Source organism: Eublepharis macularius, chromosome 13, assembly GCF_028583425.1.
Source record: "Eublepharis macularius isolate TG4126 chromosome 13, MPM_Emac_v1.0, whole genome shotgun sequence".
Lineage (NCBI taxonomy): Eukaryota > Metazoa > Chordata > Lepidosauria > Squamata > Eublepharidae > Eublepharis > Eublepharis macularius.
Genome location: NC_072802.1, coordinates 65529708 through 65556305, shown reverse-complemented (window position 1 = coordinate 65556305; position 26598 = coordinate 65529708). Strand labels below are relative to the sequence as shown.

General features: G+C 45.3%; 1 protein-coding gene across 1 annotated transcript in view; it reads right to left on the bottom strand.

The window, feature by feature from the left end:
• The window catches only part of LOC129341006 (transmembrane protein 132D-like), a 440581-nt gene that overhangs the window by 333663 nt on the left and 80320 nt on the right, over positions 1-26598 (bottom strand). The window contains exon 3 of the mRNA XM_054995872.1: positions 4804-4950. Within this exon, the coding sequence (XP_054851847.1) occupies positions 4804-4950 (147 nt within the window). The remainder of the gene's footprint in view (positions 1-4803; positions 4951-26598) is intronic.

Below are 26598 nucleotides of genomic sequence, written 5' to 3'. Positions count from 1 at the left end.
GGGCCATTGAAATGCCCCAGGTTCTGACGAATCATGAAACTAACAAATTGTTTTCAGCAAACATATCAATTTCATGAAGTTTTGTGATTCGTGATTCATGGTTCGTGACAAAACACGAAACTCTCATTTCGGGCTTTTTCCGTTTCGTGCCCATGTCTATTGCAAACCAATGGTGGTAGCTATATAGTACGCTGCAAGAGGAGAGAGTTTGTATGCTTGGCAAGAGCAAAGGATTAAGGACATGTCTGGGGTGCATGGCCTCCATCCATTCCCTTCTTCACATGGGAAGAAAATGTAAGTTTATCCCAGGGACTAAGCCCAGAGCTAGAGATGGTTTTGAATTTCTCAGGGATTGTGATCAGAGTTCTCAGGTCTTACACTATGGCAGGAAACTCCTTCCAGCAATATGCTTGTTCAGCCACTGCTCCTTTGGGCAGTGGGAGGACTAAAACAAAATAACCTCTCGAGCATCATTCATGGTGTAATGTTATTTCTAGGAAAAACCCAGAAGTGATGCCATATCAATCCAGGAATTGCTGGAAACTCTGGTTTTACCAGAGAATTTCTGGTAATTCTGACAGTAATGTGACATCACTCCTGGTTTTCCCAGGAAGAGAATATCATGCTACATGTGATGCCAGCATCCCTCCATGTCCCTACCCTCATCTCCTTCCAAGTGCTAGCCATTGGCTTGCAACCTAGTTACGGTCTGGTATTAAATAACTTTTTTCAGTTTTTGTGTTGCACAAAAATGGAACAAAAACCATTACTTTTTTGCTTTATATTTACTTATTTTGAGCATTTTCTGTCAGAAAACAAATAACTTTAAATGGTGTTTTGAAGTGCCTTGGAACATTTTCTATTCTTAGCTACACACATTTATTGGAAATGTGCACACCCAACATATTAAATGAGTACATATTTTTTTAAAATGAAACCAACCCAAACACAGAAAATGCATGAAGAAAATCAAGAAAACATTGCCTTGTAAAAAAAAAAAAAAGGAAGAAAACATGAGACATTTATTCTTCTCTACATGGAATACTTGGGATCATGAATGGACTGTCTAGTGTAATTGGAGCCACTAGTTAAAGGAGGAAATTTTAATCAGTTTGAGCCAAACCACTAACTGTGCAATATGGTTGCTTCAGTGGCTGGTAACTAGTGAGAGTCTGGGGGGGCAGGGATATGGGGGGGGTGGCAATGGGTGATGGCATGATGTCACTTCCTGGGAAAACCCAGAAGGGATATTTCCCCTCTCTATGAATTGCTGGGAACTCTACGGTAAAACCAGAGTTTCCAGTGAATCCTAGAACGAAGTGATGTTACTTCCAAGTTTTCCCAGGAAGTGATATCACATCATCATTCGACAATTTTTTACACTATATTGCCTTTGCCAGCTGCAACAATGGTAACAGGAAATGGGAGCTGGAGGGGGGCGGGGATTGGGCACCCCTGCTGGGAAATTGGCAAGCCTACAGTGCCATCCTATAGAGAATAGTCTGGCCTAAGACCATCGATTGCAATTGATTTTAGACAGGAGTAACCATGTATAAGATTACACTGTAAGCCTTAAAGCCCAGAATCCCTCACCCTGTCATAAGAACCAGCAAGTGACAGCAGACAGCCAATACCATGCCACTATCTAAACAGTGCCTTTCAAATTTTAGCAAATCAAAGACTCCATTTTGATTTTTTTTTAAATTTTGAACACCCCAAATGTCTCTGTGGCCCCTTTTCATAGTCACATACATCCTGTGGAGGCTTCTCCATCCCACATCCTCAAAACATCACAGTGAGACCCTTATCAATTACACTAACAGTATGCTTAAGAAAAATGTTTTTATGCTTTGTACTATAGAGTTTCTGGCAGTTCCTAGAGAGGACTGATGTCATATCCAGGTTTTCCCTGGAAGTGAGATTACTATGTTGCTGAAAGTAGCCCCCCATGTCCCTCACCCACCGGGTGCCAGGTTATGCCTGGTATCCCTGTGGTACCGTCACAGACTCAGAACCCTGCTTTGAGAGACGCTAGTCTAGAATAAAGCTCCCAGGTTTTGCTGCCACTCTCCAGCTGCCATATCTGAAATCTGGGTGGTACAGTCCTCCCATGAGAAGACTGTTCTATCTGAGAAAAGCACATTCAAGTAGAGCAGACACTATCTGGGATGACAAAATAAACTAACCATTTTCTTAAACATTGAATGTTTTAGGGTCAGTGTCTTACATTAGCAACTACACTGTGGGAATTAGGATGAGTGGAGTTCTGTCTCTACATTTGGCTTAAACATTCACTAATGAGAACAACAATCTGAAGCCTGGAATGAAGTTCTTAATTCCCTCCAGAAAGTTCAGGATGCAAACCAAAGGCAATAATTAGCAAGACATTCATATCTAAACTTCTCCCATAATTTAAAGAGACTTTATGAGGAGGCCTTTTTAAAAACAAACAAACACTGCTTGCAAAATGAATGTTTCCTCTTACTTTTCCATTTCCTTTAGGCAATCGAGATGGCAAAGAGGGGGAAAAAAGGCCTCTTTGATTTACAGCACATGTAACACAATAAGCAGAATATTATAAACTAACTCGAACAGATAGTATCAGTTTTTCTTTCCTCCCCACCCCCGCCCCCCATGGGCGCATTTCAGTGTGTATTTTTAGAAAATATAATATACAATATTATTAAAGCAGAGGGAAGATCTGCTATGAATAAAAGGGATAGAGGAGGGGAAAGAGGAAGGGAAAGAAATCATACCTCCTAACAAATAAAATTTAAAGCAACGGGCTTCAAACGTTCTACTTGGAGGGAATCATTGATTTAAGATCTTGATTTGCCATGCCCTGAGCCATGCTGTTCTTTAAACATCTCCCAAGCCTGGAATACAGCCAGCCTTCCTCTCTTAGGTGGAATTGCAAGACTCCCCCCCAAAATTATGCAGTGACATCTCTAGGGTTGCCATCTTCAAGGTGGGGCCTGGAGATCTCCTTGAATTAAAAACCCTCTCTAGGCCACAGAGATCAGTTCTCCTGGAGAAAATGGCTGCTTTGGAGGGTGGATTCTATGACACTGCGGAAGTGCAATGTGCGGAAGTGCCTGCCCTTCCCAAACCCCACCCTCTCCAGGTGCCACCTCTCACATCTCCAGGGATTTCCCAACTTGAGCCTGGCCACCCTAATGTTAGCAGTGGGATGGTTGCTGTGGGTTTTCCGGGCTGTATTGCCGTGGTCTTGGCATTGTAGTTCCTGACGTTTCGCCAGCAGCATTCCACACCCTGGGAAACTCTTACAGGATGACTCAGCCCAACCCCACCCCTCCTGAGTAGATATAAATGACCTGCCAACATCTTTTCCACACTGTGACACTGAGAGATCTCTTTCTTTTGGTGCTACACCTCTGAAGATGCCAGCCACAGCTGCTGGCGAAACGTCAGGAACTACAATGCCAAGACCACGGCAATACAGCCCGGAAAACCCACAACAACCATCATTCTCCGGCCGTGAAAGCCTTTGACAATACATTAGCAGTGGGAGTTCAAACCCTGAACAGCATGGCCAAGGAGGTTCCAGCCTCCAGCAGGAAGAAGTTAGCTACCCATACTCTTAAGTTTTACCCTTCCTCCCTTTAAGCACCTTGCTACATGCAAAGTGGTAGCAGCTAACGGGGGATTTTTTTTTTTAAAAAAGAACCTATTACAAGTTAAATTTACTTTCAGTTTCAGAAATTTCACTTCTGTCATTCCACAAGTTCTGAATTTTTAAATGAAAGCTTCCCAGCCACCAATTAGAAAAACCTGTTTATTTGGAAGCAATCTTAGGTGGGGGTGGTGCACCAAATGAGCCCATGTTATTTCCAAACAAAATAATACAGAAACACCAAACAGGCAACTAAAACCATATATCGGTAACAGCCCATTGATAAAACTAGCGATATGGCCAGCAGTAATAACGCCATTATTAATAATGTAAAAATTTCCAGCATAAAAATGTCAGTGCAGGTAACAGGAAAAAAACCAGAGTAAAATAAATATATAGCAAAACAATAACCATTGAAAGTCAATAGGGGAGGGACAGCAGCAGGCATGAGTTCATGGAGGAAGTGGCCACATGGCCACTTCCTCCACACAGCCGCCCCGCTCTCCTTCCCCATATGTTCAATGAACACAAGGCGTTGTCATTTTTAACAGCTGCCATGGCTGTTTATTGTAAGGAAAGATTATTTATTTATTACTTATTTTATCAAATTTATACCCCATCCTCCTAGCGAACAGGCTCAGGGCAACTAATAACAAATGAAACATTATACATTAAGATCATATTCAGTATCTAAAAACAATATTTAAAAGCCAATTACAAAAGTACAAAACTGGCGCCATAAACAATACAGGCTACAACAGTTATCTAAAAGCATGGGTACAGCTGTGGCACAAGCCTAGGGCAGCCACCAGTGGAGCATAGGACGTGGGGGGGGGGCAGGCAGAGGACAATTCCTTGGCTCTCAACCAAAGGCTCGGTGGAACATCTCCATTTTACAAGCCCCGCAGAACTGTAACAGGTCCCACAGGCCCCAGATCTCAATTGGGAGAGCATTCCACCAAGCCGGGGCCAGGGCCGAGAAGGCCCGTGGGCCGGGGTCCACCAGAAGCTGCTTATCTGCAGAGCACAAGGCCCTGCAGGGGACATAGTGGGAGATGATTAGGGATGGGCAAATTCTTACTCAGAAGTCTTTCTACCATAACTGATCTGGCTGAGAACTTCCAAATGGGCTTCCAAGGAATGCTAGCATTCTCTAGAACACAGCTTACCTTTTTCCAGGGGAGGCAGATTTCCTTCGACAAAAGATGACAGCCGGCGCATATTTCCCTAAATAATCCACACTCTTTTGGACATCCCACGTGTACGGATTGCTGGCTCTGATGCTGAAAACATTCACACCTTTTTTCACCTTTGCCCTAGGAGAGACAAGAGGCTGTGTTAACAATTAGACAGAGAGTGTCATCTCCGGCCACCCCATCAATCTTCACCGTGTTCATTACTGGTCCTTTCAAAGGCACTATGGCACAAGATAGATGGCTCACTTGATCCAGAAAGAAAGGCACAATAGACAGAACTTTGTTCAATCTGCACTGGAAAAGGAAGCGACGCTTTGTGCCAGAGTAGTCCCAAACCTTTCATCCAAGAAAAATTGTATTCTGGGACTATAATAAAGGAAGTGAATCTGTCAACCTCCTGCTTTGCATTCTCCAGACCTTAGGACATTAAAGGCTGCCGGGCATGAATGATAGGGGCCTTTGTAGGTAAGCAGAAAACAGAAGGATACCTGCGGGACCGTCTCTCACCTTATATTCCCTGGAGGTTGCTCCAATCAGCAGACAAACAGCTACTGGTGATCCCTGGCCCCAAGGCGGTTCGCCTTACTTCAACCAGGGACAGGGCTTTTTTGGTCTTGGCACCAATCTGGTGGAACCTTCTGTCCGTGGAGGCCCGGTCTGAACAAGACTTGGGCCGATTCCAGACGGCCCTCCCCATCCCGAAACATCACACATCATCGCACGGAAAACACGATATTTCGCGTTTGACGCGCGACATTTCGGGATGGGGAGGGCCGTCTGGAATCGGCCTCGTTATCATTTTGCTGGCCTGTAAGACAGAGTTGTTCAGCCAGGCTTATGGGGGCTGAGGCAGGCGAATCATCCAACCGGTCCCTCCCAGAAAGGGGGGGGGGGGAATATGTGCCCCAACCCTGTATTTATAAAATCTTAGCCAACCTGCCTCGCAGATCCTGAGGATGCGAGATGTAGGGTGCAATGTGGGCTGTCTTAGTATGCTTTTATTGCTGTATTTATATGATTGCTACCAGTGTTTGTATGTGTTTTCTTATATGTATTTATATGCTGTAAATCCACTCTGAGCCTGCTTGCAGGGAGAGCGGACTATAAATTAAATAAATAAATAAATAAATAAATAAATAAATAAATAAATAGTGGACATGTATGCTGAGATCAGACAGTGGCCGTTTCCACACGGCTTACCTTACTCTGCAAAATCGCGAAATCTCGTGCGAAATCTCGCGAGAAGACACTGTTATCGCGCGAGAAGATGCGATAACAGCGTCTTCGTGCGAGATTTCACTATTTTGCAGAATAAGGTAAGCCGTGTGGAAACAGCCAGTGTGGCATAGTGGTTGGAGTGTCAGATGAGGACTAGGGGAAAGCACGGTGCTCATTGGGCAAACCCAGTCTTAATTCACGCAGAATCCACTCCTGAAATTAATACAGCTCGCAGACTCCAAGTCTTCTTGGTGCAGAATTTGGATTGCCACAGTTAACGCTTTGACAGGCTTAAAAAAAAAAGAAGCAAACGCAGCCTTGAATATGTATGAGGGTTTTTGCAAGCCCCAAATCAAGAAGAGATGTCATTATTATGAGAGAAGACACATTTGGCAGACTCTCTCTGGACGGCTGCTGACTTAAACAGCAGGAGCGGCGCCAAGGCAACGGAACAAAGGCCACAGGATTCCTTTTCCAACCAACTTGGATGCAAAGTACTGCATATATTTGATTCATCTGCCTGGCTGGCCCGCAGCCTCGACCCTTCAGCTGTTGCCACTGCTTGTCTTAAACAATTATTGCATGAAGAAGGGCAAGACTATTTGCAGCTGGATTTTGCCACGTCAAGAAGCGTCTTCAAGGGTTTGAAGGCCACTTTCTGAATTGGGTTAAACATTTCTCAAACCCTCACCTCTCCAAAAGCTGAGGGCAGCTTTAACATCAAAACAATAAAAACCTCATCACAGTCACAAGAAAAGAAATCAGTTCCAACAACTCCAGTTCCTAATCGAATACACTTGTAGTTGCTACAGTTTTCCCAAATAAGTAGGCTTAACACAGCCGTTGCAAGACTGGTAGGTAGGTAGGTACTTAGTTGCACGGCTTGAGGGATGTTGCTTTACAATACCTGAAACGCAGGATTTGAGCCCAATGTTACTTTAGAGACCAACAAGGTTTTTAGTGTATAAGCTTTCAAGAGTCAGACCTCCCTTCGTCAGGTAGCACGGGATCTGAAGAGGACGGGTTTGACTCTCGAAAGCTTATGTACCAAAAATCTTGTTGGTCTCCAAGGTTCCACTGGACCCAAATTCTACCATATTTGTCACTTTGAACAAGCTGTTCCATGGTGCAATCCTCCGTACTCCAGGCTAAGCCCATTGATTTTGACTGGTATAGTCTGGACTATGAGCCAAATTACACAAGACGAATTACACACGTGAACGCCCTTACACGAGTTTCCCCGTTGCTTTTCTGTTCACTCATACACTGCGGCCACACTGTACTCGATCCCATGCTCAAATTGGCACGTATTTCTTCCTCTTAAACGAGAGATGGTATCCCATGATGCACCTTCTCTTCGCACATGCTCAAACCTTCCTCTGCAGCTTTTCTGAGAGGGACACTTGTTTACTCAATTGGACATATTGGGGGGGGGGGAACCCACTGGGTTTCCTGGGGGGGGGAGCTGAAAATGGGGGTTCCACATTTCTACTGAGATCTTGCAGCTCAGCCCACCAGGAAGGGGGGGCATCTATGCAAAGGGGGGTGGGAAATCCCCACTTCGGAAGCCGTGGCAGCATTTCTTGCTGTCAGCCAGAATCAACTCTTTCCTGTTTGTTTGTCCCCAGCTACCTCCAATCTCCATTATTATCCATGGGGGAAACTATGGGAGCTATCCAGGGGTGGCATTTTGCAAAATAAATCTACAAAATTTTCAGGGGGGCATACTGCTAATTGTCCTCTAAAGACCCCCCAAGTTTCCGGGAGATTGGACCTTGGGGAGCCATTTTAACCCCAAGAAGGTGCCATCAGCCGCATTGTTTTTTACTATTGTGGAGAGAAAATGACCACAACTGGGGAAACCCATCAATCATGCCTTTCTTGGTGTTCAATCTCCATGAAACTTGGGGGGTAGGTTTAGAGGACAGCAAGGAGTAGGTCTCCTGAAATTTGGGGGATTTTGCTTGCAAAATGCCACCCCAGCATCCGAGATAGCTTCTCTAGTTTTCTCCGCAGGGAATAATGGAGATTGGAGGTGGCTGGGGGCATCTTCTTTCAGGGCCCATAAAATGGCCCCCCGAAGTCCAATCTTCTTGAAGCTTGGGGAGTCTTTAGAGAATGGCAAAAAGTAGGTCTCCAGTAAATTTGGTAAAATTTGGTCCTAAAATGCCCTCCCAGACCCCCAGAAAACCCCAAATCACATTTTTCATTGGAAATAATAGCCAAATTTTACCCAATTTGCTCTTTATTGCCGAGCCAAACTGGAAAACAAGTTCCCGCCCCCCATCCTCTCCTTTTCAGGTTCATGGATCAGGCATGTTTCTGAACTTTTGCTCAGATGCTCAATCATGTTGCCACAATCTTTCTTCCCACCTCCTCCTTATCCCAACCGAACACGCTGCATGGAGAGGAGGAAGAGGAAGTTACCGGAGGGGGGGAGAGGGTGCAGGAAGGAGGAGTAGGGAGGTGGTGGCATCAACCAGAAAATGGGAGAATTTAAAACATGCCATATTAAAAGCACAACAGTTTGGGTGTAAGCTGGATCTAAGGGCAAAAAGAGGGGAGAGGGAAGCAGAAGCCACCCAAAATCGATGCTCTGCAATGACTCGCTGATTATGACCATGGACACTCACAACTTCGACACACCAGTTCTCTGACATGTGCACGAACTAGGGCTTCAAGACACATGTTCACCCGGGGTAAAATGGACATGGGCAGGTAGGAGCAGACAGGATTCTAGACACTCGTATAGCTGTGTGTAACTCGTCTCGTGTAGTATGGCTCTCTCTCTCCATTGGATTTCAATCTTCATCTCCCAGATGGTTGGAATATAGAGCAGGGCACTTGATGATGAGTTCGTCATGTGGAAGTAGGATTACCAACCTCCTGATGGTGGCTGGAGATTTCTCAGTTACAATTTATCTTCAGGCAACAGATATCGGTTCTCCTGGAGAAAATGGCTACCATGGAAGAAGGACTCAATGGCATTGTATCCTGCTGAAGTCCCCTAAACATCACCTTCCCCTGGCTCCATCCCCCAACCAGGAGCTGGCAACCCTAGGTGGAAGGGTTCATATCAAGATGGGTGTTGATGCCATAAAGTGGTTTGGGAGGCAAAGGTGAGTTCTTTATGAGGCAAGGGTAAAAATTAGGGGGGGGGGAGGAGACTGAGGGAGACTGATAGAAGTCAGCAACATTATGCGCAGTGTAAAGAAGTAGATAGAAACTTTTCTCCCTCTTCTGTAATACTAGAAAAAGGAAACTAGCAATAGACTTGAGACAGACAAAAGTACTTCTTTGCTCAACAAATAGTTGACTCGTAGAGCTCACTTCTTCCTCCACCAAGACCTCCACAGGTTCAAGAGTGAGCTTGTGGGGGTGATTTTAGTCCATCCCCTTTCCTTACTACAGCCCCATGGCCAAAAGTTTTGCATTGATTTACTTATTGACTTCATTTATACACCACCTTTCTCTCCAGCGGAGACCCAAAGAAACTTATCTTCCTCTATTTTATCCTCACAGCAACCCTTTGGGGTTGGCTAGGCTGAGAGTGTGTGACTGGCCCAAAGTCACCCAGAGACTTTCCATGGCAGAGAAGGGATTCAGACTTGGTTTTTCCCAAATCCTAGTCTGACACTGTAACCTCCACACCACACTGGCTCTCCCTTGGCCAAGATGGTCCTGCAATCTCCAGCAACACATTTTGGAGGATCATGGAGGGCTACTAGGGGAAGAAGAAGGGGAAAGATCTACCATCAAGACTGCTTCTGCTCAAGCAGCCACACGATCCAAACCAAGGGCTTTGGCTTGCATTCTGAAGTCAGTTTCGCTCATTCATTTGGACTGCACAGGCTGGTCACATAGCTTTTTATACACCATTTTGGGTCCAGTGTATACCATGCTTTCGATGCATGATGCTGATTTTTTGATGCACAAACAGCATTGAAAACTGGGTACATTTTACAGGGGGAAATCGATTGCACGAAAACCTAGACGGTAACCAAAATAGAGACCTCCTGGTTCTATTTGTACAATGGAGCAAAAAAGGCAGGGAAACAAAAGTCAAACGAGCAGAATTGGAGCCTCCTTGACATGCTATAGGAGTCCAAGTCGAGACAACCTGTCCGGTGAATTCTATTACCCCCTCTTTTTTTTTGTTGCTCAAGCTGCTACAAAAAAAGTGGCCTGCTGCCAGACTTCAAGCCGAAGCACAATTTGGTTTCCAGAAACGACAAAGGGGAAGAACGCTGGAGCAATAATTGAGAATAACTAAAAAAAGACCCCAAAGCAATCACACTCGCAGTTGCTCCCTTGGCTATCCTCCAGCGAGGTTGCTTTCTCAGAGCCGGAGTGTGCTGACATCCCAGCGGGAAGGATGGGCGGAAGCACACCCGGCAAACACACCGACTTGCTTGCCCTTGACATTCACAGCACCCCGTGACAAATTGCCACATCCAAGCCCCGACTTTCAAAAGCAAGACAAGTCTTTGCATCTCCTCTCCCCGGAGGTGACGGCATGCAAAGAGAAAGCTCCCCCACCTTTTCCAAACCGTATATTTTTTTTATAACCGAGTTGCTTGTTATCCAGGGAGAGGCTGTGGCTCAGTGATAAAGCACCATTGCATGCAGAGGGTCACAGATGAGGAAGGGGTCTTCTTGGCTGTCTCGTCCAACCCCCTGCTCTGCTCTGGAAATCCAAGTTAGAGCGCTCCCGACAGATGGCTGTCCGGCCCCGCATGAATCTTAAATGCACTCATTTGGAAAAGCCTCATACCTTTTAATAGTATCTACTTCTGAGCAAGTAGGTTGCCCAGGCTTTGGCCCCAAGACATCAGCTTTAGGGCACATTCTCCTGGCATAAGGTTGACATGTCCATGACCCCACATATTTGAAAATTTGTTCTACAACCTCTAAATTTCTGTAGCCTGCAGATGGACACCAATCTGGCGAGTAACAGTTTAGTTCATTTCCATCATCATTGGTGTGGGTGGGGGGGAGTTGTGGGGGGGACTGAACAGTTCATCTCTTCAAAGCCACATGATTGTGATGACGCACATTCCCAGCTGCCATGTGAGACATCTCCCAACAGTTTGTAGAAGTCCTGCAGTTCAACAATGGGCCGCTCTCCAAGGCATCACCATGCCCAGCTCCATGAGACTCAGTCTAGGATCTCACAAGCCTTTGCAGAAGATCACCTCTTTACAAGCCTCCCCCACTCATTGCTGCATTTACAGCCAAATTCTGCACATGACCTTGCAGAGAGAAGCCAGAGCCCTGCTGACAGGTCTTGCTTCTACTGAGCACGTTCCAGACTGCAGCCTTAGTTAATGTTCTGATAAGACAGGTGCCTGTAACTCAGGCCTATCTAGAATGTGCAGCTTTTAACCTGGAAAGCATGATTAGGGTTGCCCAGCTACTGCTGTCAGCCCCTAGGGAAGAAATGTACACCAGCATCACGCTGGTGTGCTTATGTCACTTCTGGTTTTTACCGGAAGTGACATGGCAGATGCTCTAGCATTTTGCAAAAACTCTATGATTTTATCATGGGGTTTTTACAAAATGCTACAATATCCGCCATGTCACTTCTGTTTCTTGTCAGAAGTGATGAGAGCACACCAGCGTGATGGTGGCACACGTTCCTTTCACCCCTATAGCCTCTCACTGGCATCTGAGGCAGTGACAGGCAATGAAGCGGGAAGCTAGGAGGGTTCCTGTTATGGCAGGAGGCCTGGCATCCTTAAGCAGGGTTCCATCACCCCAGGTGTGCAAAGTACCATGAGTTGTGGGAAATCCTCAAGAGGAGCACAATCTCTTGCCCAATTTGAGCCCACCTTTTACCACGACACCCCACATCCTATGTGTGCCCAGCTGTCCTCACCTCAAAAAACAAAAGGGAAGGAAAAGCCAAAAATGATCAAGATGTTGGAGCTTTTAAGTTTTGACAAAAAAAATGAAGGTTTATAATATTAGGGGGAGAAAGCAGATTCAGAGACCTTTCCCCCCATCTCTTACAACTCTGGAACTTGGGGCCACCCAAACTAATCGGTTGGCAGTAAGTTCAGGAAAGGCACAAGGAAGGACTTCTTTGCCCAGCACGACTGGCCAACCACCACAAGATGCGATAGACAGCAACCCCAATGGATGCCTTCAAAGGGGGCTAAAAAAATCCGTGCTGTTAGCAATGGCAGCTAAATGGAACTTCCCTATTCAGTGGCTGTGTATTTCTGAAGGCTCACTGATAGGGACCAACAAGGAGGGAGCAAGGACCAGCTTAGGGGTGCCAGAGCTCATACTATTGTGGGAAACCCACAATAGCTCATACTATTGTGGGAAACCCACCACTGAAACCCACCACTGCACTCATACTATTGTGGGAAACCCACCACTGCCACTCCTTTCGGCAGCAGAATTTTTTAAAAAATCACCATCGTTGCACATGATAGGACATTGCTTCTAGGGGAAACCTGGAAGTGACATCATGTCGCTGTAGGAATTGCTGGAAATTCTATGGTTTTCCCTTGGAAGTGATGTCACATCTTGTGCAATGATGGTGCCTTCCCCATTTCGTGCTGGGTGCCAGTCATTGGCTGGTAGTCCTAGCCCAAGCATTGCTTTGTTGGGCTTAATACAAACGTAAAACATCCCTCTAATGCCATCTTATGCATACAATCTCAAGAAAGAATGACCTGTTTTATTTCTGAAAAGTCTACCTTGCAGAGAAACGTAGACCAATTGGAATGGGTGCAGAGGAGAGCAACCAGGATGATCAGGGGCCTGGAGACTGAGCCCTGCGAGGAAAGACTTGACAGACCTGGGAATGTTCAGTTTGGAGAAGAGGAGACGGAGGGGAGACATGATTGATCGCTTTAAGTATATAAAAGGCTGTAACTTAGAGGAGAGAAGGGTACTGTTCTTGTTGGCAACAGAGGACAGGACTCGAAACAATGGATTTAAACTACAGGAGGGAAGATACCAGCTGGACATTAAGAAAATCTTCTTCATTTAAGAGTAATTCAACAGTGAAATTGGCTGCCTAAGGATGTGGTGGGTTCCCCCTCATTGACAGTCTTCAAGGAGCGGCTAGACAAATATTTGTCAGGGATGCTTTAGTCTGTTCCTGCTTTGGGCAGGAGGTTGGAATAGATGGTCTGGAAGGCCCCTTTCAGCCCAGCGATTCTACGATTCTATGATAAATGGGCTTGCAGCCTTCGCCAGGCCCCTGGACCGTAATGAAGGGTATTCAACCCACCCACCCCCTTTGGGTCTTGACTGCGGGGCAGGGTTGTTGACACCATGTCCTGCTTGTTGGCTTCCCAGAAGCACTCAGGTGACCACCACTGGGGCCAACAGGGTGCTAAATTAAATAGCAATATAATGATTAGAGAGGTGGACTAGGACTGCAGAGACCCCGGCTCAGATATGAGAGTGCCTCGGGCCAATCACTCACTGTTTGACAATCTTATCTGGCAGGGTTTTAGGAAGGATAAAATGGAGACGAAGAGACCCACATGGGCCCTCTCGAACTCCTTGAATGAAGGGCTAAGGATAAAAAGTGTACTCTGCAAGGTACTGTACAGGATAAAATGGCTTCTTGTTTCACAGCGTTCCTTCTCCCACACTGTGCCACTCTTTCCAGGGCTCTTTAACAGCTCGAGTGGTCTGCTTCTACTTAAATGTGCTGTTCTGAGTGCTACAAAATATGTCAGAGAGGCATCTGGGCAAAGTACTGCCTGAGATTCCTGTCAGGTACAGATATTCAGGTCTGCCTCATTCACATTCCCCTCTGGGGCTTTTCTGCACAATATCACAAGTCCCTTCATATTTATCAAGAGGGGAATTTGCTGTGGGCAGGCACAGAAAACCAGATAACCTTGCACATATGTCAAGGGAGAAGCACCTGTGCGCTCCCAGCAGTAAATCCAACTCACAAATGTGGAAAATAAAAAGAAACAGTTCAATCCTGTGTTCTGCAAGGCCCAAAAGAAAAAGGGTGGGTGGGAGGAATCTTGCGTTCATGCATCAACGGATTGCCCCCCCCCGCCACACACACACACACACACACACACACACACACACACACACACACACACACCGATCCTTAGCTTTGTTTCAGGTTTACAAGCTGCCCCAATCCAGCAAATTTACTGGGGAAAAGCTATTGACTTTGGGGATCTGTGGAGGTCTCAGCTTCTCCTACTACTTTGAGAAAAGAACCCTCTTAGGATTCACGGCTGGGAAGCAGCTCAAGAGACACCGAGTGGCTCAAACTAAGACAGGCAGTCCGTGTCCGTAGTTATATAATGCCAGATAAGACTCTACTGGCCTCTCATGTCACCTGATCCTTCTTGGCTGAAAGGTGTAATACCCTTTCCAACCATCCATAGTGGTGGCGCTGCAGAGCAGCAGAGGTTTGACTACCAGTTAACTCTGCTTCTCAGCTGCTCTGAAGCTGCAAGGACTAGGATGTGGGGCCCCATTGCCAGCCCCCTGATTTAGAACTCCACACCTTAAGCTATTTTTTCAGTAATCTGCAGTCCACAGTCCAGGAGGACTGATAATGCTACACTTGGTTACCAAGGATCTATTAGTAGCCCATGCGTACCTCTTTTCAGCTATTGGGCCCTCCATGGAGGGGTGTGTGTGGAATACTATCCTACTTTTTAACAGGCTATGACTGCTGCTTATTCATAATCTCTGTCTCTTCTTCCATACTTTTTTTTGGGGGGGCATTCCTGAGCCTGCCTCCAACATGAGAATCTCATATCACCAACTATCATAACTTGGAGCCAATGTTGTTTCCTTAGAGCCTCATGCTTTCCCAGCACCTACTGCAGGAGATCCGGTGCCAGGAACTGAACTCCGGACCTTCTCCATGCAAAGGAAGTCTTCTACCATTGAGGCAAGCTCTGTCCTTGAGAAAAAAAGGAAAGGGCTTTGGTCCTTGCTTTTCTGGCTGCTGGCCCCAAAGAAGGAAATTAAGCCTGGATGAGATTACTTTGCATATCTGAGAACCTAAATTAAGCACTGTATGAGATCTACTGACAGTGACTACAACTCATGCCTGAGTCAGACTCTTTGCCATCTGCATAGGACAACCTGCAAGAATACCGGGCTACTGATAGGCTCCTAATCCAATGAAGGGATTGCATAGACATGCCTGTTTATGAAGTTCTGTACCCAGGGACTGCATGTTACAAGAACTGTAGTACTCCCACCCCAAAGGGCAGCCCTGTGTTTGAATTCACCCCCTTATGTTACCTCATTCCTTGGCATCTTTGTGGTGTGTGTTCTTGTCTGGGTGCTACGCTTTGTGGTCCCGACAAGGCAAGAATAAAAGACAAGAATAAAATAACATGAAAGACACTGCAGACTTGGCCACCCTGAAAAATCAGCAGTGGCTGAACATAGCCTAACTCAAACAGGACACAGTATCCTATTCCAGGACACTAAAATACTTGACAACACTTCCAACTACTTTGTCAGACTGCACAGGGAAGCCATTGAAATTCATAAGCACGAGCACAATTTCAACAGGAAAGAAGAGACTTTAAGAATGAATAGAGCATGGTTTCCAGTCCTGAAAAACACCAGGCTAACAAAACACTCTATACCCGACAATAGCCCTGCAGAGAAGATTAGCACATCAAGCACCAATCCATATGCAAAAGAACCTCCTCAGGATACAGTGAAGCCTTCCTCCATTAGCATTCCACACCCTGGGAAACTCTTACAGGATGACTCAGCTCAACCCCACCCCTCCTGAGTAGATATAAATGACCTGCCAACATCTTTTCCGCACTGTGACACTGAGAGATCTCTGTCTTTTGGTGCTACACCTCTAAAGATGCCAGCCACAGCTGCTGGCGAAACGTCAGGAACTACAATGCCAAGACCACGGCTATACAGCCCAAAAAATCCACAACAACCATCGTTCTCCAGCCATGAAAGCCTTCAACAATATATAGAAATGAAACATATCACCTGTACATTACGGAGGGGGAAAATTCAACACAAGGCTGCCATTTTCAGCAGCAACCCTGTGTTTCTCTAAGTATGTCACCTGCTGAAACTGCCCACAGCAAAGTTTGAGGCATCCTCAGCCAGGATCCAGCCTAGAAGCTGGCATAAGGACATCTGACTCCTCCTTAGCACAACTCAAGGCGGGGGGGGGGGTGAGTGGGGGAAGGAACACCAAGAATCAATACCTTTGCATTTCCCAAACACATAAAGATAGTAATTTGCCAATTCTCTCTTCTTGACCTACTAAACACCATGTTTACTCAAGTGATAAGAAGAGGCTTCAAATCGTGCAATTAAAATGCAGGTGTCGTCCCTTTTCATTTATCCAAACGGTCTGTTTTTGCATCTCTCGGGGGTTTTTTTCTTCTTCTTTTCTCTCTTTGTAGTTTACAAGGAGTTAGCACTTTAGCTCCCGGCCCCTGTCATTACTGCGGGCTGGTAATGGCTGTGAAATTGTTACTTAAGTGTTGTATAAAGTGGAACAGCTGGCTGGCGAAGAAATAACACGTCGCAACGGCCGAGTGCTGCTAAGGGCCACAGTGCAATGTCAACGGAGTCGGCGCGTCTGGTTTGAACCACCAAAGGAATGCGGTTTTTAAATATATATATATTAGCTCTCCAGGAGGTAAAGAAGGAGATCAAAGCTGGATTTAAATGGAAGAGGAGTTTTGAGCACAAAAGGTTTGTGAATGTCAAACTGCATGAGCTCGTTTTGTCCCTTCTGATGCTCTGCTCTTCCTTGCCTCTGATCTCTTCCCGCAACCAAACTTTCAAGCAGGCAGTATAATTTGAACACTGCCAACCTATATCCCAACCATACCCCATACATCATAGCCTCTCAAGTACTTCTTGCACGCACCATGTCCCAAACTGGGATCAGTGAACATTTCCTGTTTTGCTTCTAATATTCATTCAATGTTTTTGTCAGTGTTTTTGGCTATATGGTTTTTGTTTTTTTGTAGATTTATTGGTACACATGCTACGCAGTTTTTCTAAACAAAGCAAACAATACAAAACCAGAGGATTCTTTGAGTGCCATTTCAATTGCACTACACTGAGTTGCCTTAGCCACAGGGAGTTACTGGTTGAGTTGTCTAGGGAACCTTGTGAATTTCACCTCTCCCACATTTCTGCTCAGATTTTGCACTTCTGGACTGCCTGATCTTTCCAAAGTCGTCCTGTTTTTAGGAATCTTCCTTTTAAAAAACAATTTCTGCAGCATCCTGCTCATTTGTCATAGATTTAGAGGAGTTAGCTGTTAGATTCAGAGGAGTTAGACGAAGAGAGCTGTGGTTCTCGAAAGCTTATGCTACAATAAAGTTGGTTAGTCTTAAAGGTGCTACTGGACTCTCTGCTCATTTGTGTCTTCCTCACCACAAAACCGAAATAAAACACACACATTAGCAAATGCACACATTGACAAAAGAGTTGCTCCCCCAAATATGCAAGCATTGTGATTGTGCATATGATAGCATCACGGTTCATTTTTTGTGGTGCTGCATTGATGGTTGCACCCATCTTATGGAATGGCCTACCTGAAGAGGTCCGGAAAGCCCCCGCTCTCCTGACTTTCCACAAATGATGCAAAATTGAGTTGTTCAAGAGGGCTTTTTTACTGAGATGGGGGGGGGGCTGTACTGTAAGGAGGTGGTCCCAAAGAGATGCTTCACTCAAAAGTTAGGGACCCTAGACTTCACTAGTCTGTGCCACTACATCTGTTGCTTTAAGTAATAATAATAATAATAATAACATTCGATTTATATACCGCCCTTCAGGACAACTTAATGCCCACTCAGAGCGGTTTACAAAGTGTTATTATTACCCCACAACAATCACCCTGTGAGGTGGGTGGGGCTAAGAGAGCTCAAGAGAACTGTGACTCGCCCAAGGTCACCCAGCTGGCTTCAAGTGGAGGAGTGGGGAATCAAACCCGGCTCTCCAGATTAGAGTCCCGTGCTCTTAACCACTACACCAAACTGGCTCCCTCATCCTTCTGGGTAATTCTATGTTGTTTAAGACGTCAGTCTTAGAATTGCCGATGTTGTGTTTCAGCATTTCTGTGTTGGATTTTTGCTGATGTTATGACTTTGCAAATTTACATTTATATATTTGATTTGATTGCATTGTTTATTGAAATGTCCTTGAAATCAACTGTATTAATCTCATGCTATGTAATCCACTTTGAGTCTCAGTGAAAAAGGCATTCTACAAATGACATAAACAAAACGGTGCACGTAGATCTATGTGCTTTTGTAAAACACTGCAAAAAAACCCACAATGATTTTGCACAGTTTCATCCAGCTGTGTGATGTTCTACTGATGTACAAGAGTGTATATGTGTAGCAATAAACTACCACATAAATGAAATGGTGATGGAATCATGCTCGTGATAACATCTAAACTGGTGACTCACTGTGAAAAAAAGCAATATTCCAGTGTGTGCTGATATCACAGCAGAGGTGCATAGGAACTGAAGTGTGCAGAAAACGTCGCCTGTTCTAATTCCAGACTAGATTTTAGATATTCCACTCAAGGCAAATGGAACACACAGAACCAATAAAGGAAAGAAGGAAATCTACGTATCCTTAGTACATGCCTGCTCCAGACTGCAAGCTCCTTGGGTCAAGAACTGGACATTTCCTTTGTACTTAGGGACAGCTTAACGGCGGATAGGTCTGTGATTAAGTGAAACAGTGTATAATACGTTACACGTTTGCACAGAGAGCTGTGCAGGCACATATTGAGGCAGATAATGATGGCAGGTGGATGAATCAGATCGGAGCACCTGAACACTCTGTGTACAGTTGCATAAACAGCAGCTGCAATCTGACATTCCATCAGACATTCATTCGTTCGTTTAAAATATTTACATCTCACCCTTCCAAACAAGCTCAAGGCAGCTAAAGACAGAAATTAAAATAGACAATCCCTGCAAAAAGTCACCCTACAATTACGCTGATGAAACTTTAACACTGTCACCTCCTACGACTTCCACTCGGCCACAAATGTCAACTCCATCAGCAAAACACCCGCTGGAACAGCCAGCTAAAAGCGAAAAGGGTAGAAATTGGGCAAACGCCCTCAGGGAGGCCATTCCGAAGCAGAGGGTTGCAATTCCTGGCCAAAGGCAGATGGGCTACCTGAGATGAACTGACCTTAGTGTACATGTGGGTCTATTTCAGGAGAGGTGGTTCCTCCACCTCCGATAAACAACTGAGGGTGCTGCATAGAAGGAGACAGCACTGAAGAGGAGGGATGCAGCTGAGAAGGTCTCCAGTTGTGTCTGGAAGGTAATACATTTAAACAAAGCCATGACAGCGCCAATTGAGCATTGCTTTTAGATTTTCTTTTTCACCATGTACCTTTTTCCTGCAATACCAAGTGGCTGACCCACAATTTTTAGTTAATTTAAGCCATTGAACAACTGGTTGTTTCGGGCTCCAACTGGGCCCAAAATGGCCCAAAGTGTCTTCAGAGGGAGGGACAGCAGCATGGTACCCAGATCTCGTCAGAGAAGCTAAGCTGGGTTAGTACTTGGATGGGCGACTTTCAAGGAAGACTCTGCAGAAGAAGGCAATGGCAAACCACCTCTGCTTCACACTTGCTTTGAAAGAATCTTGCCAGGGTCGCCATAAGTTGATTGTGCCTTGATGGGGCGCGCGCACGCACGCACGCACGCACGCACGCGCACACACACACACACACACACGTCTTCAGAATGGTCTGCAAGGAGTTACGCTACAGAATGTGACTTTTTTGGTCCCCCCTTCCCACAACAGCCCCAAATGCCTCCAGAAGTCCTGTTCCTGGGGAAGCAGGTACTCTTAGAAGCAGGACTGGGAGGGGGGAGGCCATTTCAGGGTGCAGCAGAAGAGGGGGAGCCAAAAAGTCACCTTCGGTGTTTGGAAGTCCTCACACCTTGGAAACATGGTGTAGGCCCATCCAAGTACCTGAATTTCACTACCTTCCCAATCCCCCTCAACGTTACAAAAGACCTGTGAAATTGATTCTATTTTCCTATTACCGAAGCTACTCAAGGCAAAGAATGGATTCCCACACATTTCTTCCAGAAGCCAGTCAGAATTAAAATCAGAGGGTGAAAAGTCATCCCTTTTGGAGATACGTAGAACAGGAGTTTGGTCTAGAAATCGTATTTGAATCTAATCATTTTATTCATTTCGCAGAGCTGCGAGGCTAAAACGGGGGACTACGAAGGCTCCTTGGAGCTCCTTCAAAGGTAGGATAAAAATGCAGTATATGTAGGATGACATTTTTATCTCACCGTCTCCTGAAGAAATTCAGGTCCACAATTTTCTCTCTCTCCTTCCCCCTTTTTTTATCCTCATAAGAAACCTGTCGAAAAGAGCAAGAGTCCAGTAGCACCTATAAGACTAACAAAATTGGTGGTAGGGTAGGAGCTTCCCTGAGTTACAGCTCACTTTTTCAGATACAGCTAGAATGTGAGTCCATCTGTCTTTGTATCTTGGAGAGCGGAGTGATTACAGTAATCTGTAATCACTCTGTAATTTGTAGAGAGAGATTGTGCCCGCTTGGCACAACCAGGGGCCAACAGCTTGCAGCAGTGGCTCACATCTGCCTCACATGGCAGTGGGTTGCTAGCTTCTCCTCACCTCTCTCAGAGCCACTCAGAGGCAAGTCTCACCTCGCTCAGGGCCAGGCTGGCTCCAGCAGGAAAGCGGGACCCCAGGACATGGGCCCATTGGGACTTTTCCTGGTGGCCTGGCTGAACTGTTGGGTCTCTGGAGGAAGAGGGAGTAAAGGCGATGAAGCCGACGTTTGTTGAGGCAAACCGAGAATTGAATGATTGTCCATGAGACTCTCTACACAAGACACCTCAAGTGTAGGGAGACACAATGTTAACTGGGAATCGTAGTTTAAAAGACAGAGCCGGTGGAGATTGCTCCTCAGAAGGTTTGTTAATTTCATCTTTCCTCCTGGAAGGGTCTGTCAATTTCACCTCTACAGTCTAAAACTATGTGGGATCCCAACCAGAGAGGGCAGCGAGGAATGGAAATGGGCTGGAGCTGCCTTCCAGAGCTGGGCTTGGACCTGGAGAGGTTAGAATGGGCTGAAGTTTCCCTTCTGGCATTTCACAGCCCCTTCACACAGCTCCAGTGTATAGCAAAGCCTTTGCTCTCCTCCTTTTAAACTACCCTTCCTGGCTAACACTGTATCTCCTGACACATGTTCTTCCCATATCAGATGTCTCATGCAGAGAGACTCTATGTGTTGAACATTGGTTTCACAAAGTGTTCATGGTTAAAGGGGGGGGGGTTCATGTTTCATCTGAACTGAGTCTTTATTTGGCTACCAAAGCTTAGTTTCTACTTCACTCTTTTCTCTAACTGGCAATAGTCCTACAGAGTCTCAAGTGGTGCAAGCTATTCCCCAATGTTATTTACTTGAGATCCTTTAACTGGGGATGACAGGGACTGAACCGGGGACCTTTCTGCATGCAAAACTGGGGTTCTGCCCCCAAGGCATCCCTCTCTTAAGTGGAGGTTCATATAAATGTAACTTACCATTGTCAACACCATGGCATGCCGCATAATATCACTTCGAACAGCCAAGTCAAGCTTTTGAAAGTGGTGGATGAAAATATCTGAACCCAAAAGTATATGGAGTTTTATTTGTTTCATTTGGACAGCAGAGCTAACTGAAAATCTGACATAAATGTAAAGCAAGCATGCTAATTCTCTCTGAGGAGCTTCGGGAATGAAATCAAAGGGAAACTGATGTTCCCCACTGCCTCTTAAAAGGAATGCATGGCAGATACTCTCTTCGCTAATTATATTAAATATTATAAAAAGAGGGAATGCAATATCTTGCTTCAGACTAACTGGTTATGCTTGGATCATACTCCATGCACATTTAATGTATCTCTCTCTCTCTCTCTCTCTCTCTCTCTCTTCAAATCCTTTCATAAAATCACATCTTTTCCTGAAGGTGTTTGGCATAACCCCTTAATTCTTATATCCTTTCTCCTCACTCTACACATGTAGCAGAATGATGAAGTGATAGAATGGAGTGTACCAATTCAGTTGGCAGGTGGGGGATATCATATTTAAATGCCTGCTTGTGTTAAAAAGAAACCTCTTCGCGAGAAGAAATCAAGCTCATCAGGATGAACAGTTGCAGGATTTGCCCACTCTGCTACCTCTCTATCTGCAAGGATTCTTTTTAATATGTAGAGGATAATTTTGAAACTATCATTTTCTTCACCTACATTCTGTAATTGTGCAATCTATTAGACCAACTCAACTGAGCCTATGGACTCTGTGTTGTGCATTTCCATAACCCTGGTTTCCATCTTCCTGTTCCTCTGCCTCTTTTGCCTTCTCTGCTCAGGCCAAGAACCTAGACTTTTGCTCATGTGTCTTGTAAAGCATTAAACACACTGTAGCATTATATATATGGAACGGCATCTTTCAGTTTAGTAATGTGCAAGCTTCGGGGTTTCACAACAGTCTTCATAAGCGAGACAATCAGCTTTTTAAAAAATGACACCTCAACCAAGATCCACAGAGACATGAATGTGGCTCAACCCCTGCACTGGGGCTTTTCTTTCCCCTTGTCAGTTTACCCTCCCATCCTTACCATAAGTCATTCCTGAGTAACTTGCTGGAAGGAAGGGGGAGTCTGAAGGGGAATGAGTGACCCTCTGTGCACTCACAGAAATGCTTTCCACATGCACATGGGAATCTTTTGACCCTGTCCCGCAAAGTTTCTTCAGGCGACACTGTTTTCTTGAGTGAAAGTCTACAAACAAAAAGCAGTCCAAACTCCCCAAGTTCCTTGTATGCCTGGGATAATTTATGGAAAGCGATCTAGCAAAACATAAGCCATTTAAAGCTGTATAATATACCCACAAATTCTTATTAAGGTCTGTGGTTTTTCCAGCCCTGTGAGACAGAAACCGGTTATCATTATGCATCACCATGAAAGCAGATTAAAATTAAATCAATCTGTTTATCTATGGGTTTGCACTGCAGTCCTCTCTTCCCAAACCTAACATGTTCTCCGTCTAATTAACATTTCAGGAGGAAATGAAAAAAAACAAAACAAAAAAACCCACCCAACCACATGCTAGAACATCCTCTCTCCGATAGGGATATTAAAATTAAAAAAAAAAATCCAGAAGGCATTCTAATTAAATTTAATTAGTAAAAGGGCACAAACCCCATGTAAACTTCAGAAGATGAACTTTGCATGCTGGAGTTAAATAAAGCAGATTTCTTGGAGATGTTTGTTCCTTCAGTTCAAGAGGCACAATTTTTTTTCTGTGTCTGCATCTGGAACTCTGTTTTCAACCCTCTTTGCTGAGATCCTACATATTGACTTACCTGCATGTGCTTAGACCTCAGAGACTTTCTCAAGTACAGAAAGTACAGAAGCCCCAGATGTTATATGTCCAGTGTCCTGAGAACTACATTTCCCAGAATGCAGATGGTACCTTGGATGCTGTGTACCCAAGACATCCTGAGAAGAACAGGGGTTGGTCCATTTCTGAACTGGCTAGTGCAGCTGCACAAACCACAGGCAGGGGGCTCACAAAGCTGGCAGCAAAGAATGGCACAGATGTCTACAAGAATCAGGCAGGAGGGAAGCAAGTGTGAAGGCCGCCGTAGTCCTGGAGAGCTAGAATGCTTTCAGCAGCAGCCATGCTACAGTCATGAGGTGGTCTTATGGAGTGTTGAACCAGTCCAGGTCAGACCCCAACTGAGCAATCTTGAGAGGAGGTTGCTTGAGCAGGAGGGTCTGCGACTCAGTGACAGAGCATCTGCTTGGCATGCAGAAGGTCCCAGGTTCAATCCCCGGCATCGTCAGTTTTTAAAAAAAAGATTTGAGTCCAGCGGCACCTCAGAGACCGACAAGATTTTCAGGGTGTAAGCTTTCGAGAGCCAAAGCTCCCTTCTTCAGACACCAAGTAAGTAGTAGGTGATGTGAAAGAACTCAGCCTGAGGCCCTGGAGAGTCGCTGCCAGCCTGAGTAGATAATGTTGACCAATGGTCTGCTCCAGTAAAGGGCAGCTTCATGTATTCATGTAACTGCAGAACCGGCAGCTGTCTCAGCCTTTCAGCACCATGGACAGAGGTGCCACCCGTTCAACAGATGGGCTGGTCCCCCCCACCCCGTCCCCGTCCCCGTCCTCAGTTCAATAACTGCTGTTGGGAAAATCCTAAGGAGCAAGAGTGCCGAAATTGTATCCATTTCTGAAATCTAGTTCAGTGCTTCACTGCTGGGAATAGTCTAAGTGTGGGATTATCATCCATCAAGATATGAAGACTTTGCGACTCATCTTTTTTCACTGGTTTTATTTAAATTAATGCGGCTACTGTGGCCATGTAGATTTGAACGCTGGATCTATTATTAGAGTCTGTGGTTTAGCGGCGAGAGGCAGCACAAAATATTTCAATAGATAACAAGTGTTATTGTTGCAACCGTATTTTCATTTATCTTAGTGCTGGTTTTAATATTGTGTTGTTAAGGGATATTTAAAATTGCTTATGGGTTTTATGGCATATTATTAAGTATTTGGGGACGCTACTTCCTGTGTGCATCTCAGAGAGACGGGCTGGAAATGTTTTAGCTGAACAGACAAACCTTTTCAAAAAGTTCGGTCTGTGATGTTTGACCTGAAACGGCCCATTCACACATACCAGGCACCGCTAATTAGTTGGAGAGATTGACTAACACATGAACCACTCTTATGTACAGGCATTTTTTAGAGTGCTGAGAACAGAGACGCTATTAACAGAGGCCCATTTCTCACTGCAGTGGTCCGGCTACGTCTGGCACCTTTACCGTTTTAGACTGCAAGTGTGGGTTCATGGGAACACTCTATTTAAAAAAATCCTCCATATAGCAAACTAGGATTGGAAAAGAGACCTGCAGCTGTCATCCCCTCTGTTGACAGATCATGTGGTCCAACCCTGTATACCTTGTAAAACCTGTTCTTGGGGCTGTTGCAAGATATTTAAAGGATGCTGGGCCCAATGGAGCATTTGAGTGATCCAGCATGATTGCTCCTTCAATGACACGTTGAAAACTAGGGCTTACAAATCATTATTTTTTTTTTAAGATAAATGCATGTCAAAAATACACACGCACACACCTAGACACATGCCCAGTCTCATGGGGAATGCTTTACCACTGACTTTCTGAAAATGAAACCCTTACCCCTTCAGCCACAAAGCTCACTAGGTGACCTTGGGCCAGTCATTCTCAGACTAACCTACCTTGCAGGGTTGTTGTGAGGGCAAACTAGAAGGGAGGAAAGGCCCGTATCTTCTGCCTGCAGCTCAATAATAATAATAACATTCGATTCATATACTGCCCTTCAGGACAACTTAACACCCACTCAGAATGGTTTACAAAGTATGCTATTATTATTCCCACAACAATCACCCTGTGAGGTGAGTCCTGAGAAGCTGTGACTGACCCAAGGTCACCCAGCTGGCTTCAAGCGGAGGAGTGGGGAATCAAACCTGGCTCTCCAGATTACAGTCCTGCCACTCTTAACCACGCACCAAACGGGCTTTCCTCCTTAGAGGAAAGGAGGGATAAAAATTTATAGAGAGAGACAGATAGATGCCCCCAGTTCATTACCAAAATACACTGATCAATATTAATTTCCAAGGGAGAAGAACAGGAGAGAATTTATCTATAAATAATGTAACCAGGTCATCAAACAGTCATTTTAAAAATTAGTACTGAAGTCTACATTGTTCAGCCTCTCCCCCGACCCCCCCCCCCATATACCACCACTCACACCGTTCAATCCGGTTCTGTTAGCAAATGATTTCCAATAGGAATTTATCTCCTCTTCCGAGCGCATCCTACATATGTAGCTAGCATGAAATACTTGCACTGCTCTACCTGTCATCTGCACTAGAGATCAGCAAATAAACAGCCCCTCAATAACAGCAGGAAGCTATTGCACTGCCAGGCATTCCCTATCGCTCCAGCTAATCACCGAGGCAGAAGAAAGAGGGAGAGAGCTTGCAATTAATATAATAATGAGAGGCTAACATTATTGTGTGTGTGCGCGTGTGTGTGTTCCTAAACTCCAAGGTACAGGCATGGAAGAGGAAAGAACGCGCACACACATACATACAAGCTCATGCAGCTTCTCTGCTCAAGCTGAAAATTCATTTTGCCCTTCCCACACCCCCACAAACAAACCCTGCTGGAGAGAGTGGGAGGGTGCGTTCACTCCCTGAAGAGTTTTCCAGATTGGAGAGGGGGTGGAGAGAGACTGCCACTGGGAGGGTCATGGAGAGTGAGAAGCCCCTCTCCACAGTTTCCAGCCCTACTCTTATAGTAAGGCTGAGCTCCCTTCTCTGCCACCACCCTTATATACATTAGAAGGTTATACTCCTTCTGCTACGTTCCTTCCATCTGTGACATTTCGTCCCGCTTGGCCTTACAATGCCAAGGAGGTGCTTCATTTTTAGTTCAACAATATGCTAGGAAAACATTCCCCCTCCTCCAATCTGTTCTCAAGCA